The 19,988-nt window shown below is 53.1% G+C and overlaps 7 protein-coding genes across 7 annotated transcripts; 3 read left to right on the top strand and 4 right to left on the bottom strand.

The window, feature by feature from the left end:
• Positions 1 to 1,127: 1,127 nt before the first annotated feature.
• On the top strand, positions 1,128 to 4,450 carry BKA67DRAFT_516567 (uncharacterized protein; the record flags this gene model as incomplete). The annotated part of the gene is made up of 3 exons (XM_046097825.1): positions 1,128 to 2,040; positions 2,099 to 2,196; positions 2,249 to 4,450. The coding sequence occupies 3 exons, from the start codon at positions 1,128 to 1,130 to the stop codon at positions 4,448 to 4,450; spliced, it is 3,213 nt and encodes a 1,070-aa protein (XP_045958696.1).
• Positions 4,451 to 5,324: 874 nt separating this feature from the next.
• On the bottom strand, positions 5,325 to 7,561 carry BKA67DRAFT_517522 (Sodium/hydrogen exchanger family-domain-containing protein; the record flags this gene model as incomplete). The annotated part of the gene is made up of 3 exons (XM_046097917.1): positions 5,325 to 6,448; positions 6,528 to 7,190; positions 7,357 to 7,561. The coding sequence occupies 3 exons, from the start codon at positions 7,559 to 7,561 to the stop codon at positions 5,325 to 5,327; spliced, it is 1,992 nt and encodes a 663-aa protein (XP_045958697.1).
• Positions 7,562 to 9,664: 2,103 nt separating this feature from the next.
• BKA67DRAFT_658727 (MFS general substrate transporter) lies at positions 9,665 to 11,686 on the top strand (the record flags this gene model as incomplete). Its single annotated transcript, XM_046107326.1, has 3 exons — positions 9,665 to 10,250; positions 10,299 to 10,352; positions 10,404 to 11,686. The coding sequence occupies 3 exons, from the start codon at positions 9,665 to 9,667 to the stop codon at positions 11,684 to 11,686; spliced, it is 1,923 nt and encodes a 640-aa protein (XP_045958698.1).
• Positions 11,687 to 12,494: 808 nt separating this feature from the next.
• On the top strand, positions 12,495 to 13,360 carry BKA67DRAFT_592554 (uncharacterized protein; the record flags this gene model as incomplete). Its single annotated transcript, XM_046104850.1, has 2 exons — positions 12,495 to 13,037; positions 13,130 to 13,360. The coding sequence occupies 2 exons, from the start codon at positions 12,495 to 12,497 to the stop codon at positions 13,358 to 13,360; spliced, it is 774 nt and encodes a 257-aa protein (XP_045958699.1).
• Positions 13,361 to 14,090: 730 nt separating this feature from the next.
• BKA67DRAFT_535752 (uncharacterized protein) lies at positions 14,091 to 14,477 on the bottom strand (the record flags this gene model as incomplete). Its single annotated transcript, XM_046100060.1, has 1 exon — positions 14,091 to 14,477. The coding sequence occupies one exon, from the start codon at positions 14,475 to 14,477 to the stop codon at positions 14,091 to 14,093; it is 387 nt and encodes a 128-aa protein (XP_045958700.1).
• Positions 14,478 to 15,472: 995 nt separating this feature from the next.
• BKA67DRAFT_565155 (uncharacterized protein) lies at positions 15,473 to 17,862 on the bottom strand. The gene has a single exon (XM_046102793.1). It carries the CDS (start codon positions 17,590 to 17,592, stop codon positions 15,619 to 15,621), a length of 1,974 nt encoding a protein of 657 aa, XP_045958701.1. The 5' UTR covers positions 17,593 to 17,862; the 3' UTR covers positions 15,473 to 15,618.
• A 164-nt stretch (positions 17,863 to 18,026) lies between these two features.
• BKA67DRAFT_623581 (uncharacterized protein) lies at positions 18,027 to 19,734 on the bottom strand (the record flags this gene model as incomplete). The annotated part of the gene is made up of 3 exons (XM_046105509.1): positions 18,027 to 18,730; positions 18,809 to 19,176; positions 19,335 to 19,734. The coding sequence occupies 3 exons, from the start codon at positions 19,732 to 19,734 to the stop codon at positions 18,182 to 18,184; spliced, it is 1,317 nt and encodes a 438-aa protein (XP_045958702.1). The 3' UTR covers positions 18,027 to 18,181.
• Between the last annotated feature and the right edge of the window lie 254 nt (positions 19,735 to 19,988).

A 19,988-nucleotide genomic window follows, 5' to 3' on the forward strand; every position in this document is an offset into this window, starting at 1 on the left:
AATGACCACATTGTCAGTGCAAGGCCTGAAGGTGGTGGGCGGGGTGGCCACGAGAAGGATTTCTTCAGTCACTATAGAGTCTTCCACACTCGCACCACTGATGTTAAACAGCTGGCTGTTGTGCCAAGAGGGGAAACGCCTGGTTATCATGGCTGGAAAACACATGCGATTTGTAGTAGTGCTTCACTGGGATAGGCCAAGATATCCGGGGTTGATGACGATTAGCGAAGTATACTCGCTTCCCGCTATGCAGGATTCTTTCACAGAACTTGAATAAACAGCCGGTCGGTATGGCATACTCGCCGCGAAGCTTGTTCTTGCACGCAAGGGAGGTGCATTTTGCCCATATTTCGGGTGAGCCCTCAATTGGCAACACTCATTACTCAATTCGATCACGAGTTGAAGTAGCATTGCTCAACTCTTTTCACAGGGAGCCCGACGTTGGAGCCGTCGGAACAGACACAACAGCTGAAAGCACCAATCTCCGTACCGTAGTGGCCGTACAGGCTGATGGTAGCCTGGTCTAAGCCTCAACAGCCAGCTCCAGTCCCGCAGTCCCAGTTGCAGTCATGCTATCTATGGCGGCCCACAGTTCTCGGTCCAATTGGTCAGAGGTCCATCCTGCGCTCCCTTAGGATGCAGCTTCAGCGCTGTGGGGGAAGCAGTAAATAAGCATTTAGCGACGACAATAAGTCCAACTCATTGAGTACTGTAGGCATTGTTGAAGGGGCCCTACGGTAACTGCTTGCAACTGCCCAACAAGCCAACGCGCCGGGAGTGATGAATGTCCCCTTGGATTCCTCAATCAAGTCTAGGTTAGGCCTGTCCCTTGTGCACGCTCTTACTCGATCCGTTATTTAGTTATGCTGTAACTCCTGAATCTTGGCCTCTCCAGTGTACTCCGCTCCAGATGCCTCCGGCCGCCCGTCAACTTAGGAGATACATAGCCACCCCTTGCCCTGCCTTTGCCTTGCCTTACCTTGCCGCGCTGCCAACTTCCGAGGCCAGGTTGTCCCACTTCTAACGGCCAGGCCTGCTGCTTGCCGCTTGAGCTGAGCTGAGCTATCGCCGCCTCAACCTCGAACGAACAACGAACAGAACCCACCGGTCGGTCGATTGACGATACCATGGCACAATATGGCAGTACCGTGCCAATCGCTGCCCCTCGTGGCGGTCAGCAGGCCGTCTACGCCAACGCAATGCCTATGCATGCACCCACTGCGCCGGCCGGCACCTTCTCCCCTGGCACCAAGATCCAGGTTGGCGAGCATCGCGTCGTGATTCAGAAGTACCTCTCCGAGGGCGGCTTCGCGCATGTCTACCTGGTCAAACTGCCCAAGCCTGTCGACGGCACTGACCTGGCCGTGCTGAAGAGAGTCGCCGTACCAGATCGGGACACTCTGCGCGGCATGCGAACCGAAGTTGAGACCATGAAGCGACTCAAGGGCCACCGACCTATCGTAACATACATCGACTCGCACGCATCCGAGATTCGAGGCGGCGGCGGCGGCTTCGAGGTCTTCCTGCTCATGGAGTTCTGCGACGGAGGCGGCCTGATCGACTTTATGAACACCCGGCTACAGCACCGTTTGACCGAGCCCGAGATCCTGAACATATTCACCGACATCGCCGAGGGCGTTGCATGCATGCACTACCTCAAGCCGCCATTGCTACACAGGGACCTGAAGGTCGAGAACGTCCTGATCACCATGATTGGCTCCAGGAGGAAATTCAAGCTCTGCGATTTTGGATCGGCCGCGCCCCCCAAGCCCGCGCCGCAAAGCATTGTCGAGTGCCGCCTGATGGACGAGGACGTACAGAAGCATACGACGATGCAGTACCGCAGCCCGGAAATGGTCGATGTCTACAGGAAACAGCCCATAGATGAGAAGTCAGATATTTGGGCACTGGGCGTGTTGCTTTACAAACTCTGTTACTATACGACCCCCTTCGAGGACCAGGGGCAGCTTGCTATCTTGAATGCCAGCTACAAGTTCCCAAGCTACCCTGTCTTTTCTGATAGGTTGAAACAGTTGATTGGTAAGTTTGTTGACCCGGCTCTACGGCACATCACACGACAAGTGTTAACGTATGCAAGCGTCAATGTTACGGGAAAACCAGCAACAGAGGCCGAACATTTACCAGGTACTTCGCGAGGGGTGTAGAATGCAAGGACTCGAGGTCCCGATACACGATGTGAGTCGTCGTCTCTAGTGAATCTTCTCAATCCATCTGACTCTTGTATCAGATCTACTCGGACAAAACCAGGTCAGAACCTAGCAAACAGGCGCCGCCGCCGTCTGCGGCGCACAGCGCCAAGAGCTCACCGGTGGTTGGCGCAGTCTTTTCACCACCACAAGAGCAAAAGCAGAAGATCCCGGAAGTTGTGCCCATGAGGCGTGGGAGGTTGCCAGCTGTAGCTGCCCAACCTCCAGCGCAAGCTCCCAAGCCGAGCCCGTCGCCTGGAAGAGTCACTAATGGCGACCCTTTCGCAGCACTCGACTCCAGGCCCACCCCCAAAGTGTCTGTACCGGATGAAATATCTCACAAATTTCCAAGCCTTGATCAGTTTTCCATCTTGCACGAGCAGGGCACCAAATTCGAGTTTGACAGCCCTATCTCGCCGCCAGGGGGTGATCTCAGTCAGACGGTTGCGGAAAGGTTGGCAGATGATGCCTTCGTTGTACCGCATGGCACCCCCCCACCCTCGCAAGCACCGGCGAGGCAGTCAAGCGATTTGAGCAGGGTCAAACCGATTGCTAACACTGCCGATCTACACAAAACAACGCCGCCTCCGGGCTCGATCAACAAACCTTCATCGGCTCCGCCCAAACCAGAAGGCGCACAGAAGAGCCGAGCTTCGGCCATTATTTCTAGTAATCCCGAGTTGCAAGCCATTGCTTCGTCGCCTGTACAACAGCCCGCTCAGGCAACACCAAGTCGGCCTGCTTATGTGTCTGCTGGCACGATGACGAGCACACCTCCACCCCAGGAGCCGCCAAAAAGGGAATATCCCCCTATATACCGATTCCCTCCATCTGATCATCACCGGTCATCGAGCCTACCACGGCAACCGGATATGACTGCGCCAGAGCCATTGCCGCGAGCTAATACGCCCCAGCAAGCAAGACCTGGCACTGCCCAGCGCGTTGCTTCATTCCTATCGCAGACGACTCACATCCGTCAATCTTCTTCGGCAAGGCCCTCGCTTGAAGGCGGTCGTCCCAGTGCCGACTTTCTTGAGCCTCTGGCGAAATCCGCATCCCAATCGGGACGTCCTCGACCAGTCAGTACCCACTTGGAGTCGAACCTGGATTTCCTACGAGAACGGGAGGCAGCACCGCGGCCGCTACGCTCCCCGGGTTTGACAGGCACAAACAAATTTCCGGACAGAGCGCCTTCCCCGGCCCTCGAGCCACAAGACGACACAAACATTGAGTCGAATGTCGATTTTCTTCGGTCTATGGAAGAAATAGACAATAAGAAGAAAGACAAAAGCACGAAGCACAGTAAGCGGGGAAGCCTTAGCTCGTTGTCCAGCAGATTTGGTGATGCCTTCAAGCGCTTTGAGGGTGGAAGCAATTCACAGCCGGCACGCACACCGTCGCCGCTCAAAGATCTCGACCGGCGCGACCTGACTCCTATTGCGGGCTCCGAGGCAACCGACAGCAAGAGCGATGACGGAAGGTTGCTTGGTGATCAGGAAGAAATGACGCCTGAACAGCGTCGAGAAGTGGAGGCACGAGCACTAGCAGAAGAAGAAAGGCGTGTAGAAGCCGCCGCAGCCGAATATCGCCAACGAATGGCTGCACGTGAATCAGGTGGTTTAGCAGCCCCTCCACCCAGAAGCATCGGTGGCAAGTCTCGGGCTGTCAGCATCCAAAACAGAGTCCAAAACCTGCTTCAAGAGAGCCAGAAACCATCCAATGCCCCCAAAACCGCAGAGGGATACGGCCGGTTCTCGGACGCGGCCGTGGCATCCACCCGAGTTGAAAAGGCCTTACCTGAGCTCCCCCGGAAACCAGTCGGCATTGCCCGTGGTCCACCACCCACCAAACCTGTCATCAGCTCTGTGGACGCCATCGCACGTACGAGGCATACTAGTTCGATGCCAGCCGCTCTGCCATCCTCAGATACGCTGAGCAATCGGCCATCTCTTCCCCTCAAGCCAAATGCGCCTCCGAAGCCCGTCCATCTGAATAGTATTCCGACAGGAGGCAGGAGATCACCATCCAAGCAGCAACGGCCTCCAGGGCCGGCTCTAATGACCAACACGGGCACGGAGCAGCTCGTAGGTGTTGGAATGCCGGGTAGACCAAGTCTTGATATGACACCTCAAGAGAAGGAAGATTACATCCGAGATTTCAGTAAAAGATTTCCTAGTCTAAGCGCGATAGAGATGGTGGAACGTGATTTAGGTGCTGAAGATGAGAGACAAGGGGGTCGATAGAGGCATGGAACAAGGCAAAAACAACTGCTGATAGATCTAGAGAAGGGGCGCCGAACGGCAATCCGTTGATATAAAACCCAGTTGAACAATCCAATGTACACATACTAAGGCAAAATTGGGGTATCACTTCTATCGAGAGATTACACTGGACACCAGGGTTTGCTCAGTTGCTTGCACTCCAACCACCACTGGTACTATAAGAGTTAGCGGCTCATCTTACATCATGCCATTAAGCTTAACCTCTGCACGTTCAGATCACCCATTGATGTAGTGCATCTTGACGTGGATAAAGTGTCTAGGATGAAATGCTTCGATTTCTTGTTGAAAAGTGTTCCGTGAAGGTACGAGCAGGTAGATAAGACTCTTCTTTATTTTTATCCCGAAAGCGCTCGAGGCCATCTCTGCGAGAGACTGTAGTCTCGAATAACCCCCAGCTCCAGCTCAGCGGCATAACAGGACAGGGCAAGTTGGAAGCCGGGCTCGTGGGTTAGCAGGATGCTTTACTGGGAGTAATGATGCAATGATAAGCAGTGCTGCTGGCTGGTAATGGCGTTTCAGAATGCCTAGTGGTAGTCCGACAAGATGGAAATGGCATGGAGGAACAGCGACGAAGGCGACGAGAGGACCAGGACAGTCGCACAAATTCCCATGTCGGCCGTCGGGCTCATATCATGAACCGGAAATTCAGAATAGACTCAATAATCCTTCCGACACTGCCCTTGAAGAAAAAAAAAAAGGGGGGGGGGGGGGGGTTGCATGCCAAAGCCAGTGGAAAAAAGCGCACACATAATCCAGTGTTACCAAGTTTGTCGGACAAAAAAAACATGGTTCGCTCAAGATATATTAAATTGATGGTACCGCTAAATGATCGTATCTAGCTTGACCCCTCTCCGTTATCCCTGCCGTTTGAACCCCCAGGTCCATCCAACAGCAACTTAGGTTTAATAAAGTCCTCGTCAAGTTGTCTGAACAGAGCTTGCGGATCTTGCGAAGTGAATAGTTGCCGAATAGCTGCCGATGCAGACACTGGCTGCGTGTCTCTATGCCCCGAAGTAGGATAATTGAACACGCCACTCTCTTCTTCTGACGTGCCTCCAGGCGTGAGCATACCAGGGCTGCTATTCTTCCTCGGTGGAGGGCGCCGGGCTGGAGGAGGAAGGTCGGAAGTATCTATGTCGGAGCCTAAATCTGAGTCGTCCGTCATACTGCCGGTCCTTCCCAGCAGATCGCCTCTCTCGTCTTCGTTTCTCGAGCCTTTCCGACTCAAACTCGAGGGCCGTACCCCGATGACAGATGGAGAATGGGATCCGGATACGTAGCTTCCGCGCTTTGGATTACTGTTTCTGCGCTTGTTGCCTAGATTAGACATTCCCACAGAGCCGTTCCTAGCCCGTGGCGTATACCCAATTCCGGTGCCCGATCGCTTGTAGAAGGACCCGCTAGGTGCGGCTTCGATGTCAAATTCGTCATCGCTGTCAACTTCCTCTACAACGCCTGTCCGAATTCCAAGAATCTCAAGCATACGAGCCGTGGTACCACCAAAGATAATCACGGTAAGCACGACGACAACGAGAATGGTTGCTTTGAGAGCGTACGAGTTGTCGCCAGTCAGTAGCGCAGCCAGGGCCACACCGACAGCTCCACGAAGACCCGCCCAGAACAACATTGCTTGGTAGTTGCGCGGCAGTTCATCAGCGACGTCCCTCCCCTGGCGCCTGGCGCGGTATCGAATGAACCAGTTGATGGCGCTGGAAAGGGGGAAGACCGCAACATATCTGGCGGCACAGACGGCTAGCACGGTAACGATAATCAGGAGAGGTTGGAAGCGAAGGTCCTTGTCGGTGAACAAGGAGATTCCCAAGTAGATGAATATAAAATTCTCAGACAACTGGGCCAAAACCTGAAAGAGGTACTTGGTGCTCAGCTGTGTCCGCCTGGACATGTTGAAGTAGGCGTAATGTTTGAGTGTAATTCCACAAAACAGCAAAGCCACAATACCTGCGAAGGATTAGCTCGGTCCACACCCGGAATGGCGTCGTCTGCGATGAACCACCTGTTCCGAGGTTTTCTCACGTACCCGACATTTTAGGCAGCGCCTGGGCGAAAAAGTATGTTGCATAAGAAACCAGAACGACGAGACAACTCTCGATCTGGGGATATCTCCTCAAGTAGGTGAACTTCAGGATGAGTGCGGTCGCAACGCCAACCAAGACACCAATAAGTAAGCTGCCGAAGAAGGAGAGCAAGAAGATGCCTATACCCTCGAGGAAGCTGAAGAGGCCGTAGGATGCTGCGGTGCCGCTCTTGTACTTCTGGGCAGTCTCGAAAATGACGATAGCAATGGCATCGTTCAGTATAGATTCGCCAAAAATAATGGTGTATAGCTTGGGGTCGACTTTGTAGGTATTGAAGATGGCCAAGATGGTAACAGGGTCTGTGGCAGATAGCGTGGCACCGACGGATATAGCATCTACAAAGCTCAGGTCGAGGCCTTCGAGGGGTACGCGAGTATAAAGCCAGAGTAGTGTCCCGATGACAACGGCAGATAGGAATGTTCCGGCGAAAGCGAAAGTCAAGATGACGCCAATGTTTCGGAAGAAGTTTGCTTGGTGTAATTCGTAGCCCGCGTTCAGGATGATGGGCGGCAGGAGAAGGTTGAAGAAGATTTGGAAGTCGAAGCTCACGAGCTGCTGCAAGGAAGAGCCAGTGGTCACTCTAAGTAGTAGACCAACCGTCATACCTATTGTTTGGAGATGTAATATTAGCTGACTGCCTGCACATATGGGAACCGACCGGGGTTTTGGTGCGGGCGCAATCTCTCCCTCCCTCTCTCACTCTCTCTCTCTCTCTCTCTCTTTCTCTTTCGTCGGATAGAGTCTGTGGATGCGCCCTGTTTCATCACTCACCGGCAAAGATGGAGATGACCGTCTCGTGCACAGCCTGTACCTTCTTCTGTTGGAGCATGTAGCTCGTGAAGAAGGATATTATCAGAAGGATCAGCAATATGAACAACGCCCACGATGCCACGACCTCCTGCTCGGCATTGTCGCCTCCTTCTGGGTCGGAATCTTCGTCGCTGGCTCTCCCTGATACCGAGGTCAGCCATGACATTACGTTGTGGAATCAGCAGGACGTTGCGCAAACTCACTGGCGAGGTGCTCCAGCGCGGAGCTGGCCATGTTGGGTAGCATCTCGGCAGGCGTGCAAGTTGAAGGGTGATGCTTCAATGCGATGCGCCTTCAAGACCGGGCATTATTCGTCCGTCGCGAGGATGAGAGGGACGTTGGAAATAGAGGGGCTCTGTCTGCTGCTGCTGGTCGTTTTGCGGACAGGCTTGGGGGAGGCGAGGGCCAGGATGAATTGGTCGAGGGCGTCCAGATGCCGTCGCAACTACTCGTCGATGCGTTGGATTGCAATAATGAAGGAGTGACTGTTGCGTGCGACGTGGTGGGCTCGTTGACAGTTTGTCCACGAGAAGGCCTGTTCTCAGAGGCTGCTATTCAAAGTCGCCAGCTTTCATCTTTTGACAGCTGCCTTGTCTCAAGTGTGCAGCTCTGGTTGGACACCTCTGCCGGGTACGGTACAGTAGTCCAGGCTTAGTTAGTTGGGCCATGGCTGTTAGCATTCAACGCACTGCAGCCACCTAGCAAAAGGCGCTGACGTATCCCAGTTACGCTGTGTCCAGCTAACCCGAGGCTAGTACTTGATACTTGGTAACTACTGGGTAGGTACTGTAAGAAAGAACACCGTTTCGTTTCAACACAGAGGCTGAGAGGCACTGATAACGGCACCAATTTTTTAAACTCCAACATGTCTAATTTGTCCGAGAACAGTTACACATGGTGGGAAGACCATCCATGGCTAGCCTAGACTTGACTGCCCATTTGTGCTCTTCTGCTCTCGAAAGCTTGGTCTGCTGCCAGCGAAGCAATTTTTATCCTTTCCAACAAACTTTGTACACAAACCTGATGTCGGGTAGACAATACTTGGCTGCAATGGACAAAGCTGCCACAGCATTTGCGGTACCGGTTATCAGTCTAAGGGTAGACTAGACCAAGATTCTGTGAGGAATATCGTCTCGGTGGTTCAGGGGTTCTTCCTGCATCCGCCTCATCTATGCAGGTACTTCTCGTTTTATTTCGCACAGGACAACTCTCCGTGGTTACTTGACCCATTCACAGGGCACATACATGCCCTTTGCAATACTTGGTGATGGCCATGCCTCCGGGGCTTTACGTGGGCCAATTCGAACAGTGGGCAGAGTGCGTGCAATCCGTAGTTACATAACGCCCACTCGTACTGAACTCACTTGAAAGAGAGGCCCCGCCGTGACGGGTGGCCCCAAAAGCTCAGACTCCAAGACTCCAGAGCCTAGACTTTCTGTGAGCATCAATCGAGCCCCGCTCCTCCGCAACGGATTGGCTACGTGCCTGTATGGCCGATCATACTGATGTAATGGTCCCCGTCCTGGGGCATGTTCGCGATTCCTGGACCAAGGAACAAAACTCTTCGACAAGCTTCCAAGATTTGCAAAACAAGACAATTGTTTACTGTGGTTTTATTTTGATTCTATTCTTATTTTCTTGTTGCACGGAAACACACCGCTATTTTCTTACCTCAGCCGCCCTTTTTGTAAGCATTTCTCCTTGGAGTTCCCTCCCTCCCTCAGCTAGAGCCCCAAATCTGGGGAAAGTGACAACTCGACCCCACGATCAAGACAAGATACTTGAGCCTACCCCGTCGCTTGCCCCAGTCTAAAGGGAGTCTCGTGGCAGCCCTCGACTTGACCGCCTGACTTGGCCGCACTGCATTCTTGCTAACCACAAAATCCATATTAGGAGCCCGTGCCAACGTTCTCGTCCCTTTTGCCCTGTCAATCGTCTCTGCCTTGTGGTGGTTTAGAATTCGTCTCAAGTCGCAGCCTTCCTCTCTAAAGACCGACCCGAACCCGGATCGCGTGGGCGCCCGTTAGGTTAAAGTTTAAGGTCACCAACAACTCCCATTCTGCAGCTAAGGAGCCTTGGCAAGCTCCTGCTCCTCGCTTCTGGCTATCTAAGAACACCTTATCCCAACAACAAGCTTCTTGCAGAACCTAACCCGGAAAGGTCAGCACTTAAAGCTCGTCGAGACCCCTCTCTACGAAGCGACCCATCGTTCCAATTCCCACGCTCAGGCATCACATCCTCGCCGCACAAACCGTCGTAACCTCAGCGCATGGCGTCGACGAACTCCACGGGGGAGCATGCTCCCGCCCATGAAAATGGAAAACGGCGCGGCATCCTCAAGCAGTCCAAGTCTATGATCGGGGAGCAAACACCTTTGCTCGGATCTGCCACAAGAGAGCATGAAGATGCGTCGGCACAGGGGCCGACCGAAGACGATGCTCAGGCGCACAAGAGTCTCTGGTGGATCCTGTTGTTGACAGTCAGCATCGGTGGGCTTCAGATCGCCTGGTCTGTCGAGCTTTCCAATGGTTCCCCATATCTGCTGTCCCTCGGAATGAGCAAGTCTCTCATGGCCCTCGTGTGGATTGCAGGACCGCTGAGCGGTACTCTCGTCCAACCATACGTCGGTATGCTGAGCGACAATTGCCGGGTGTCTTGGGGAAGACGCAAGCCCTTCATGGTCGGTGGTGCCATTGCTACCTCTATTTCACTCATGTGTCTGGCCTGGACCAAGGAAATGGTTGGGGGGCTACTCGAACTCTTGGGCGCTGATCCTGAGAGCCGTGCCGTCAAGGTAACCATACTTGTCGTGGCCGTTCTGTGGGTTTACATCTTGGACTTTGCTATCAACACAGGTGCGTACGAGTTATCTGTCAAAGATTGCATTGACTGACATTGTATAGTGCAAGCTGCGATCCGAGCCTTCATCGTCGACTGTGCCCCGGTCCATCAGCAAGGTAAGTGATTCGTAGGACCATGCACTTCATGCTTGCTCACAATTGCGACAGAACAAGCAAATGCGATGGCCAGCAGAATTGTTGGTGTCGGAAACATTGTTGGCTACTTGGCTGGCTACGTCGATCTTCCCAGATATGCTTGGTGGCTAGGTGATACCCAGTTCAAGGTTCTTTGCGCCATTGCTAGTATTGCTCTGTGCGGATTGGTTCTACTCAGTGTGCTTACCGTACATGAAAGAGATCCCAACCTGGACGGGCCGCCTCCAAAGGGCCAGCCAGGCGCTTTCGCCTTCTTCCGCACCATCCTCACTTCTATCAAACGTCTTCCACCGCAGGTTTCCAAGGTTTGCACTGTTCAGTTCTGCGCATGGATTGGTTTCTTCCCCATGCTGTTTTACACCTCATCATTCATCAGCGAGATTTACATTGAGCCTCATCTAGAGAAGAACCCACATCTCTCACCGGAGGAACTAGACCAGCTGTACGAAGAGGGAACCCGGGTAGGGACATTCGCGTTGCTCATATTTGCCGTGACGAGTCTGGCAACCAACGTTTTTCTCCCATTCTTTGTCGCCCCGACATATGATGGCCCGGTTACCCACACGGCGCCTGGCGAGGCACCTGGCAGTCTTCCGTCAGACGATGACAAGAAGAGCTGGTTGGAATATCTGATTATTCCGGGCTTCACACTACGACGCGCATGGATGCTGTCAAATGTCATATTTGCCATTGCCATGTTTTGCGCTGTCTTCGTGCGGACCGTAGAAGCTGCTACCGCCCTCATTGGTCTTGTCGGCATCACCTGGGCTTTAACCCTTTGGGCTCCTTGGGCAATCATCAGCGCAGAAATCAGTCGCCGAGATGCGATGATCCGTACCAGACGGGGATCTCAACTTCCACGACCACAACTAGCCGATAGCGACGACACCACTGAACACCTCCTTGGCCAAGAACATAGCCTACACGACGAAGAGGAAACGGATGCTGCCGGTGTTATTCTTGGCATTCACAACATGGCAATCGCGTCGCCCCAGATTCTTGCAACTGTTGGCTCAAGCATCATCTTCCGTATTTTCCAAAAGCCCAGGGGTACACCTGGCGATCATAGTATTGGTATCGTGTTCGCGTTGGGCGGCGTGTTTGTGTTGCTTTCTTGTATCTTCATTGCTAGGATCAAGGACGAGGTACCCGCCACCGAGACAGTAGCAGCTGAGGAGGGCCAGGCCGCTAGACTTCGTCCTGGTATGTTGAGAAGGAAAAGCACAGCACAAGGTGCGTTGAAGCGTGCTGGACTCGTTAGAAGCAAGAGTTACGGTGCCGGTTTGGAGTATTAAACGTCGTTTAGGTCTGCATCGCATCCACTGTGGCAGAGCTTGGCAAGGATTACTTATTCCATCACGAGCATGGGTGATATAGTGCAGAGAGTTGTTTTAATGGTGAGGTTAGACCGGCGGTATCTTTGATACAAAGGAGGTTTACTTCGACACAAGAATGCATATATGGAATTCATTAGGGAAAAGGTTTACAACAAATTTCATAGATGGTGTAAACGAAAATGAATACATACAACCAGTATGGTTTGAAGGTGGTGTGATTATAGACCGGGGCACGACCGGCTCATGCGTCCGACTCGACTAAATCTTTTTGTAAACAATGATCCAGTCGCTTTCTTGTCAGGTGGTCGACGTGATTTGATCTAGATTGGAGCCCTATAAGCTCCGTGTGCTATAACAGCCTAATTTAGAAATTGCAACGTCGGAAGGCCAATATAACTGCCATCCTTCCGCAGGAACGGAGCCTCGCATCCGCATTTCGTCATTCGAGCTATGCAACAATACCATGGATTATCATCACGCACTGCGGTCCGCCTAGCCTTTCTTTAGATTGATATGTGCCGTCACTCCGGGCTTCAGCGTCACAATGAACTCTCATAGGACCAGGTCGAGTAGTTGGATCGGTCCAGACGTGGGATCATCAATGCATCTAAGCAAACCGAAATGCCAATGTCTATATAAAATATAAGCACAGGTACACCAAGCCGACCTTCATGGCTCTACACGCCGGACTATTCACACTGGGTTCTACAGGTCTTTAACTGTCCTCTATCACCGTGCCCGGTATAACACCCTTCTTGTCTTGGAGATGAAATCCACCGTTTTCCTCGCGTCCCTCGCACACGCGGCAGTCATCTGGGATGGCCGCTTCAACGACTTCACCAGCAGTGCCGACCTAAACAAATGGTCGTGGAGCAACCAGGTCGGGCCGTACCAGTACTACATCCACGGGTCCGGCACGGTGGACAAGTACGTGAACCTGTCGCCGTCGTACAAGAACCCCAACGACACGGCGTCCAAGCAGGGCGCCAAGATCACCCTCGACTCGACGGCCTACTGGAACGGCCAGAACATGCGCCGCACCGAGCTGATCCCCCAGACCACCGCCGCCATAAACAAGGGCAAGGTCTGGTACCACTTCTCCATCAGCCGCAGCGACGCCAGCGCCCCGAGCGTCTACCGCGAGCACCAGATCGCCTTCTTCGAGAGCCACTTCACCGAGCTCAAGTACGGCTGGATCAGCGGCGAGAGCGCCACAAGCGACCCTTACCTCCAGTTCATGATCAGTCAGAACAGCAAGTGGAAGACGGAGTGGAAGGCCGGCGTCTGGCACAACGTCGCTTTCGAAATCGTGAGTCGCGCGGCCTCCACCCATCCTTCCTCCCCCCCCTTTCTCACCTCGCTTTCTTTGTTAAGCGCTGCCTTCGTGCTGATGATATGCAGGACTTCTCCGCCAACACGGTCGGCTTTTGGCACTCGGAGGGCAGCGAGCCGCTCACGCAGCTCGTCGCGCCCCAGTCCGCGTCCACGTCCTCGAACGGCGCAGATTGGCACCTAGGCGTCCTAGAGCTGCCCAGGTCGGGCTACAGCGATGCTAATGAGGACTTCTACTTTTCGGGCGTCTATATCGAGAGCGGCGCTCTGACGAAAACCGTCAGCGGCCCGGCTGCTTAAATTGTCATGCTGGTACTTTCTTTTGCGGGAGTTCTCTTTTGTCGGGCCGAATCATGGACATTTTACACCTGTGGCACGTCTCCGAGTATATAGCTTTCCAGGAAAGAGACAAGTCACGTAGTTCCCAGCAGGAGGTAGTCAGTTTCGGGTCTAACACCTAGAATAGTATCTGAAAACCAGCCGAGGCAGACCCCGAAGTTCTATACACATGAAATATCATCACACAACAAGAAAAAGTGCGGAAAGACCGCCGAATCGGCCCCCCCACGCGCGTGAAATGATACCGTGTTCGAACCACGCATTCCATGAACCCTCATTGCCAGTTCCTTCACTTCACTTCCACTGTCATTATCCCTCCTTGATTCTTTGCCCAGATCCATGCACCCCTTCAGCCGTACTTCGACCACTGTTGCACGACTGCGGTTGTGGCGGGAATAGTGGACGTTTCCGTCACCACCGAGCCGTCCGACCGCGTGCTCTGCCGCGTGACTAGGCTCTCGGGATACGTCCTCGTAACGTTGGTGCACTGCAGCATGCTGCCGTCAGCAAACCTTTCTTGTGGCCAAGTTTTTGATTAAGCTTTTTCTTTCTTTCTTTTCTCTGTTTCGGGGAGGGGACGCGAAGGGGGGAATGGATGATGGGAGAAAAGAAAAAGTTACAACGAGCCAGATTGTCTCTAATAAGCCAATCATCCCCATATAGGTGTGATAGAAGAAGAAGGCATCACAGATTATGTCGTCGGGAGAGAAAGATTGCTCACAGGTCCCAGTATCGTGTGCGTCTCGCCGGGGATCGGGCCCAGCGACACGTCCCACGACGTTACGCCGGCCCAGTAGAAACACCACCTCGAGCCCTCGCTGCAGAGCGCGTTGTCGCAGCGCGTGGTGAAGGATGTCGACAGGGTCGTCGGGGCCGGCGATGGCGGGGGAGGGGGAGGCTCCTCTGTGGTGGTGCCAGAAGAAGGAGGAGCAGGAGGAGGACCCTCGGCACTGGCAGAGGGGGCAGGGACGGCCACGGTCTCGATAACGGTCAGGATGGCGATCTCGGTGGTGGCGTAGGCCGTCTCCACGCCGAGGATCGCGACCGGTAGTGAGAGGAGGAGCAAGGGGAGCAGCATGATGGGGTGTGTCTGACTGATGCCGAATCACTGAGGGCTCAGGCCAAGTCGAGGAACTGCGGACTTATTTGGCTGGTACTCTGCTGAATTTCCAAATACAAGTGGACATGAAATAGTTGACCTAAAACTGCGTGAATGAGATGGTTTGGGAAACGGGCGAAATAGCCTTCTTTCTATATCTCAGGTCTCCCTCGTGTAGTCCTATCTGAGCAGTCGTCAGCCAAGTCAAACAATGTGCTATCAAGCGGGCCCAAAACCAGCATGTTTGCTTGGGACCTCGTGGCATCATATATCATCTCGGCCAATTACGGACTGACACCGCCCGCGTACGACTGGGCGCTTTCTTCTTCTTCTCCGTTTCTTTCTTTTCCTTCCAGATGTCTTTCGAGGGATCATGCAGGTGGGAGTGCCGTTGTGAGTCAGACATGATACTCTTTTCCCAGCAAATTAGACTCAACGGCTCCAGCTGAGTGACCCCAAATCTTCCGCTGTTCGTGCAGCCGGGGTGGTTTTCGTTCGTTTGGGGGGCATGGTGATATATAGTATGTTTGCTACCACGGCCGATGCGACCAAAGGGAACATACCATCTTGCAGAAGTCCTCGTGGAACCCCGGCTATTGGAACCAATTGATCTCACTTGGTCGAAGCTTCTTGGCAAAGCTTGTCGTAGGTTCAGTCGACATACGCCTTAGATGTGAAAGCGGACTAGTCGACATGTCATCAAATGAGCATCAGATCGAGGTTCCTCCAGAACCGTGTGATTTTGCATGCGTGATGTGGCGGAGTTGAAAAATTTGAGGCTAGTAAGATGACACATTAGTATAAGCTTTTATGTGATGAGACGATAAATGAAGTGCTTAAAGCGAGGCCACCGGATGTGACGACGTGCTACATGTTCAGCAGGACAATATCGAACCTTTGCTACTGCAAGGCTGCGACCAAGGTCTGGTCCTGTGGGCTAGACTTTCACGGAGGATTGCTACGTTGTAGTCCACTAGTCTATAATGCTTGAGAGGTATTTTGATCTGCTTTATTTGTACAGGAGTATCGTCCGTCATTATACATCGGTTTGTACACGTAGCCTACATCGCGCCGAATGGTAAACTCAGATGGCGTATTATACAATTCTTGGAGCGGCCGTCTACCAACCCCCCTTACCACCAAAGTCGAAGTCTTCATCATCCTCTTTATTGGCTTGGATTTCCTCGACCTTTCTGTTCCACCCCGGCTCGAATCTCTCTCTGTCCTCAAAATACTTGACCACAAACCTGTTCAGCGCGTTCCTCCGAGGTGCTAAGCGTTTGGCGACCGCAGGTGGTAGCATGTTTTCGAAGATCAGCCTATCATGCGCAGCAATCATCTTTCGCGCCAGCGCCGCCAACTCCGCTCTCTGGTTGGCCTCCTGTACCCAGACGCTCCTCTCTTTCTCCTCGACGAAATTCTTCTCGGGGACGTCAGCGAGACCTCCGTGCGAGAGTTGTTTAACAACAATATGATAAGGCTCCCACAAGTTCTCGAGAGCCACACACATCTGACGACCCCAAGCAAGCTTGGATGCGTTGGCGTCCTTGTTCTGTACGGCCATCTCTTCGAATAGGCGCTTGTTGGCGTAAGCTACCCGCAGGTAGGTGCGCAGGACGTACAAATCCGGTATGCGCATGGTGGTAAGCATGGTCTCGAGGATTTGGGTGGCGTTGTTGAAGGATGACTTGTTGAGATTATCGCGCACACAGGTGAGCATGGCAATGCGGAAGAGCTTGGCGGACATCATGACCTTGGGCATTTCTGCAAGATATTCGGCGGTTTTGGTACTGCTTTTGCCACGACGGAGGGCGCGGAAGAGAGCATACCAATTGTGGGCATCGGGTTCCACACCGAAATTCTTGGTGAAGACGATCCAGTAACGGCGCGCAAGGTTAGCTTTGCCGGTATTCTCAATCGCCGTCATGACCATGGAGAGGGAGTTTTTCCCTGGTCGTACTTGTGTTGCGGATGGTTTTGAGTCATCCTTTGTTGCGACTGGGACCGAAGAAGTGGTGGGGACTTGTGCTGCTTTCTCGTCCTGGGCTTCCGCTTGGGATGCTCTCTCCTCTTTCAACCCCTTCCAAGCCAGACTGCTCAGTCTCTCAGGTTCCTTGGTGATACCCATGGTTTGCTCGACCAGGGAAAAGATGGCATCGTTGTCGTGGAATCCGCCCATGAGAAGAATCCTGCCCATGGCACAGACTAGTTCTTCGTCGATGAAGATACTGGCATCTCGCCACTTCTGTATAATCTCCTCCCATATTGCTTTGGCCCGTTGTATTGCCTGCTGTTTCTCCGGGCTCAATTCTTGGGTGGGTGTGCTACGGTCCAGAGGGACATCGACGACGGCGCGAAGGGCATTGAGGACGGTAGTATATGTGAGGTTGTTGGGCGTTCTGAGTTTGGCGTCTGCAGTCTTGATCACAGTGAACATGGTCTCGATGTCCTTGGCCTTTGCGCAAACCTGCAAGACCGCGTTCAGGTGGACGATGTTTGGGCTGATTCGATCGCCGGCCAGCATGTTGTTGTACAATTTGATGGCTTCGGCAACAGCGAGTTTCGGGTGAGGAGATATGGCACAGCCCCTGAAGATGATGGTGTATGTCTGAGCATTTGGGAACTGGGCGCGCTTCTTCATCTCATTGTATAGTTTGATGGCGGCATGTAACTTGAGATTTCGCATCTGATAGTCGATCAAGTGATTCCAGGCGACGGTGAGCCTATGATTCTTGCTCGCATTCCTGGTGAGAAGGGCAGCCTCTTCGAATCGATCCTTCGCCAGAGCTTTCTCGACCTCCTTGCCAAAATGAAATGGATCGTTGAGGAACTCCATCTGCTTCTTGACGGCCCTTTCAGTAGCTTTGGGAACCACGGTCTTCTGCTTCCTAGACCCGGGCACATGTTCACTTTGCTGGACACTGCTGAACGCGTCCTCTTTCGCAGCAACAGCACCGGTCGCATAGGTTCTTCGGGCGGAGTGGTTTGGTATGGGTGGACATCTTGACGACGTTGCTTGACTGAGTTCTGCAGGTAAGGAGCTTTCCAGAAGGACAGCAAGAGCGCGCCTTGTACAGGCTCTGCAGGCAAACATGTTGCCGTAAGGGAAATTCGATACAGGAGGACTGGGAGTCACCTCGAACCTTCACCAAAGCGATAAGGGACGGACGGGGAAATTTTTAGAGCTCGTTGTTGCGCTACTGATTGATAGTGATAGTGATAGTGATAGTGACAGTGATAGTGATAGGTTCAAGTCAGGCTTTGCACTTGCATACCTAAATAGCCAGGTCTCAATGCTAGACTAGCTAACCTGGTAACTTACTAACGTTAGCTCTGTATTTGTGTGTGCGTGTGTGGCGCGACAATGAGCCCGGGCGGAATATTTCAATCCAGTTGCTTTCAGCTAACGGACGGTACCAAGGAGGGAGGGTCCTCAGAAGCTCCGCTGCAACCGATTGGTTCGTGGCATGGCAATTGTGTTACAAATGGCACCCGACCCAACCGTACGTTGAATATTACTGTGAATACTTATTATTAATCAAGGCTTGCATCTCTATATGTGCACCTGATCTCTTCGGATCTTCGTGTTCGACCATCTGCATGATAATAACAATACTGGACTGCAGTCCGGCCGTTTACCCCGGCAAAGTTTACACCATTCCCACCCATTTTGTACAATATCCCTATTCCATGGCAAGTTTCTTACCGACGATGGAGTAATCATAGTCCCTCGTCCGTATCTGCTCAAGACGCTTCTCCGTTCTCAGCCTCCAGATTTCAACTTCGCCGCCGCCGCGGATGATGCCGACTCGGTATTTCGCCAACAAGTTACGTGCCGCATTCGAATGGTTGTACACGCCACCGTTGAACAATGCCGTTGCATCCTTGCCGATACCCGACGAGATGAGACTCTTGCCACCGGGGTGCTCGTCAACGAAACTGGTCAAGTCGTGAACGAGGCCGGCAACCACAATGAGCGCCCGGTCCTGCGAGCTCACTAGGAACTCGTCCCATTCCATCACTGGAAGGTCTTTCAGCGGTCTGCCCCATTTCAGGACTGCCAGCTTTCCGTCCAGTTTCTTCTGCTCCTGCTGAAGCTTGCCCTTGTCGATTTCGTTCTGGGAGAACGTCCTCAGATCGCTCGCAAGGCCCATCCATTTCCACGTAGCGATGCACCACTTGTTGGGATCATATGTTAACCAGCGAGTGGTATTGCGGTAGTCGGTGGGAAACTAAAGTTTGGTTAGCAAAAGCTGCACGGTTCTAATGATCCGAGGGGCATGACCAATCGGGACTTGACTTGTACACACCTCGTGGTGAAAGTTGTGGTATCCCTCGCCGAGACTGAAGAGGGAAGAGATCCAGTGGTCCCTCGGAGAGCGCCTATCGTCGAAGGGCTGATCACCCAAGTAATGACCCAAACTGTTGATGGTGAAGGAACTCTGTTGGACGGTGACGACACGGAGGACTCCAGCGTAGATCAGTCCGCCTCGCCAGTCACCCCAGCCGAGTCCTGCGACCACCATCGGCAGAATCCAGCCACATGTTATAGATATTGCCGGGTAATGTTTATGCTGCCAGACAACAAAGGGGTCGTTGCTCAAGTCGGAGATGTCGGTTCGGCCGTGCTTCTTGTAATCTTGGCGAACCAATAGCCATCCCATGTGTGCGTGCCACACTAAAAACATGGCCATGTCAGTAATGAATTCGTGGAGGAATGGCGACGGTGATCGACTGTGCCAACACCGACGTCCAGGAGCGGGTTATTCTCCTGGGCCGCCGAGGGCTATGCTCGTCGCTCTCCGTGGGGTCAATCACGCGCTGGAAGTAACTCACGGCCTTTGTGTACGGTGTACGGGTCCTGATCGGTGTCGGTGAACCTGTGATGCGCTCGGTGGCCCCAACTCCAGTATCGAATTGAGCCCTCGAGGGCGCTCGCGCCACCTAAGCCGAGGAAGAGTTGAAGGGGCAGCGTCGCAGTGTACGAACGGTGGGACCACAGTCTATGGTATCCTGCTGTGATGCCAATACCGGCCCACAGGTGCAAGAGAACGGAAAAAATGAGGGTAGGACGTTGCAACGGCGTGTAGTAAGCAAAGTAACAAGTTACCAGAGGAATAATGACAAGAAGTGTTGTCTTGAGCCAGTCGATATGTTGATACCAGTTGGCCAAGGTCCAAGGCTGGTCGGAAATGTGCCCTGGCGTCTTGGTGGCTGGGGCTGTCTTAGGCGCCATCGTGGTGGTGGTTGTCGTGGTCGACGACATGTTGATGGTTGCAGACGATGGTGGGAGCCGCGAATGGCTGATGTGGTTATGGCAATGCCAAAGACTCGTAACCCGAGTCAGCGCACGTTGGAATGCCCTATGGTAGTACTTTGGTCGTCTACTTGGGCAGAAGGACAATCAATCAGGGAAGGTTTGTTGTAGGGACTTGGGGGCTTTGAATTTGGGCTTTGTCGCCTCCGCCTCCTATTACGGAAAATTGATAT

The sequence above is a fragment of the Truncatella angustata genome, assembly GCF_020726525.1.
Source record: "Truncatella angustata strain MPI-SDFR-AT-0073 chromosome Unknown BKA67scaffold_4, whole genome shotgun sequence".
NCBI classification, from domain to species: domain Eukaryota; kingdom Fungi; phylum Ascomycota; class Sordariomycetes; order Amphisphaeriales; family Sporocadaceae; genus Truncatella; species Truncatella angustata.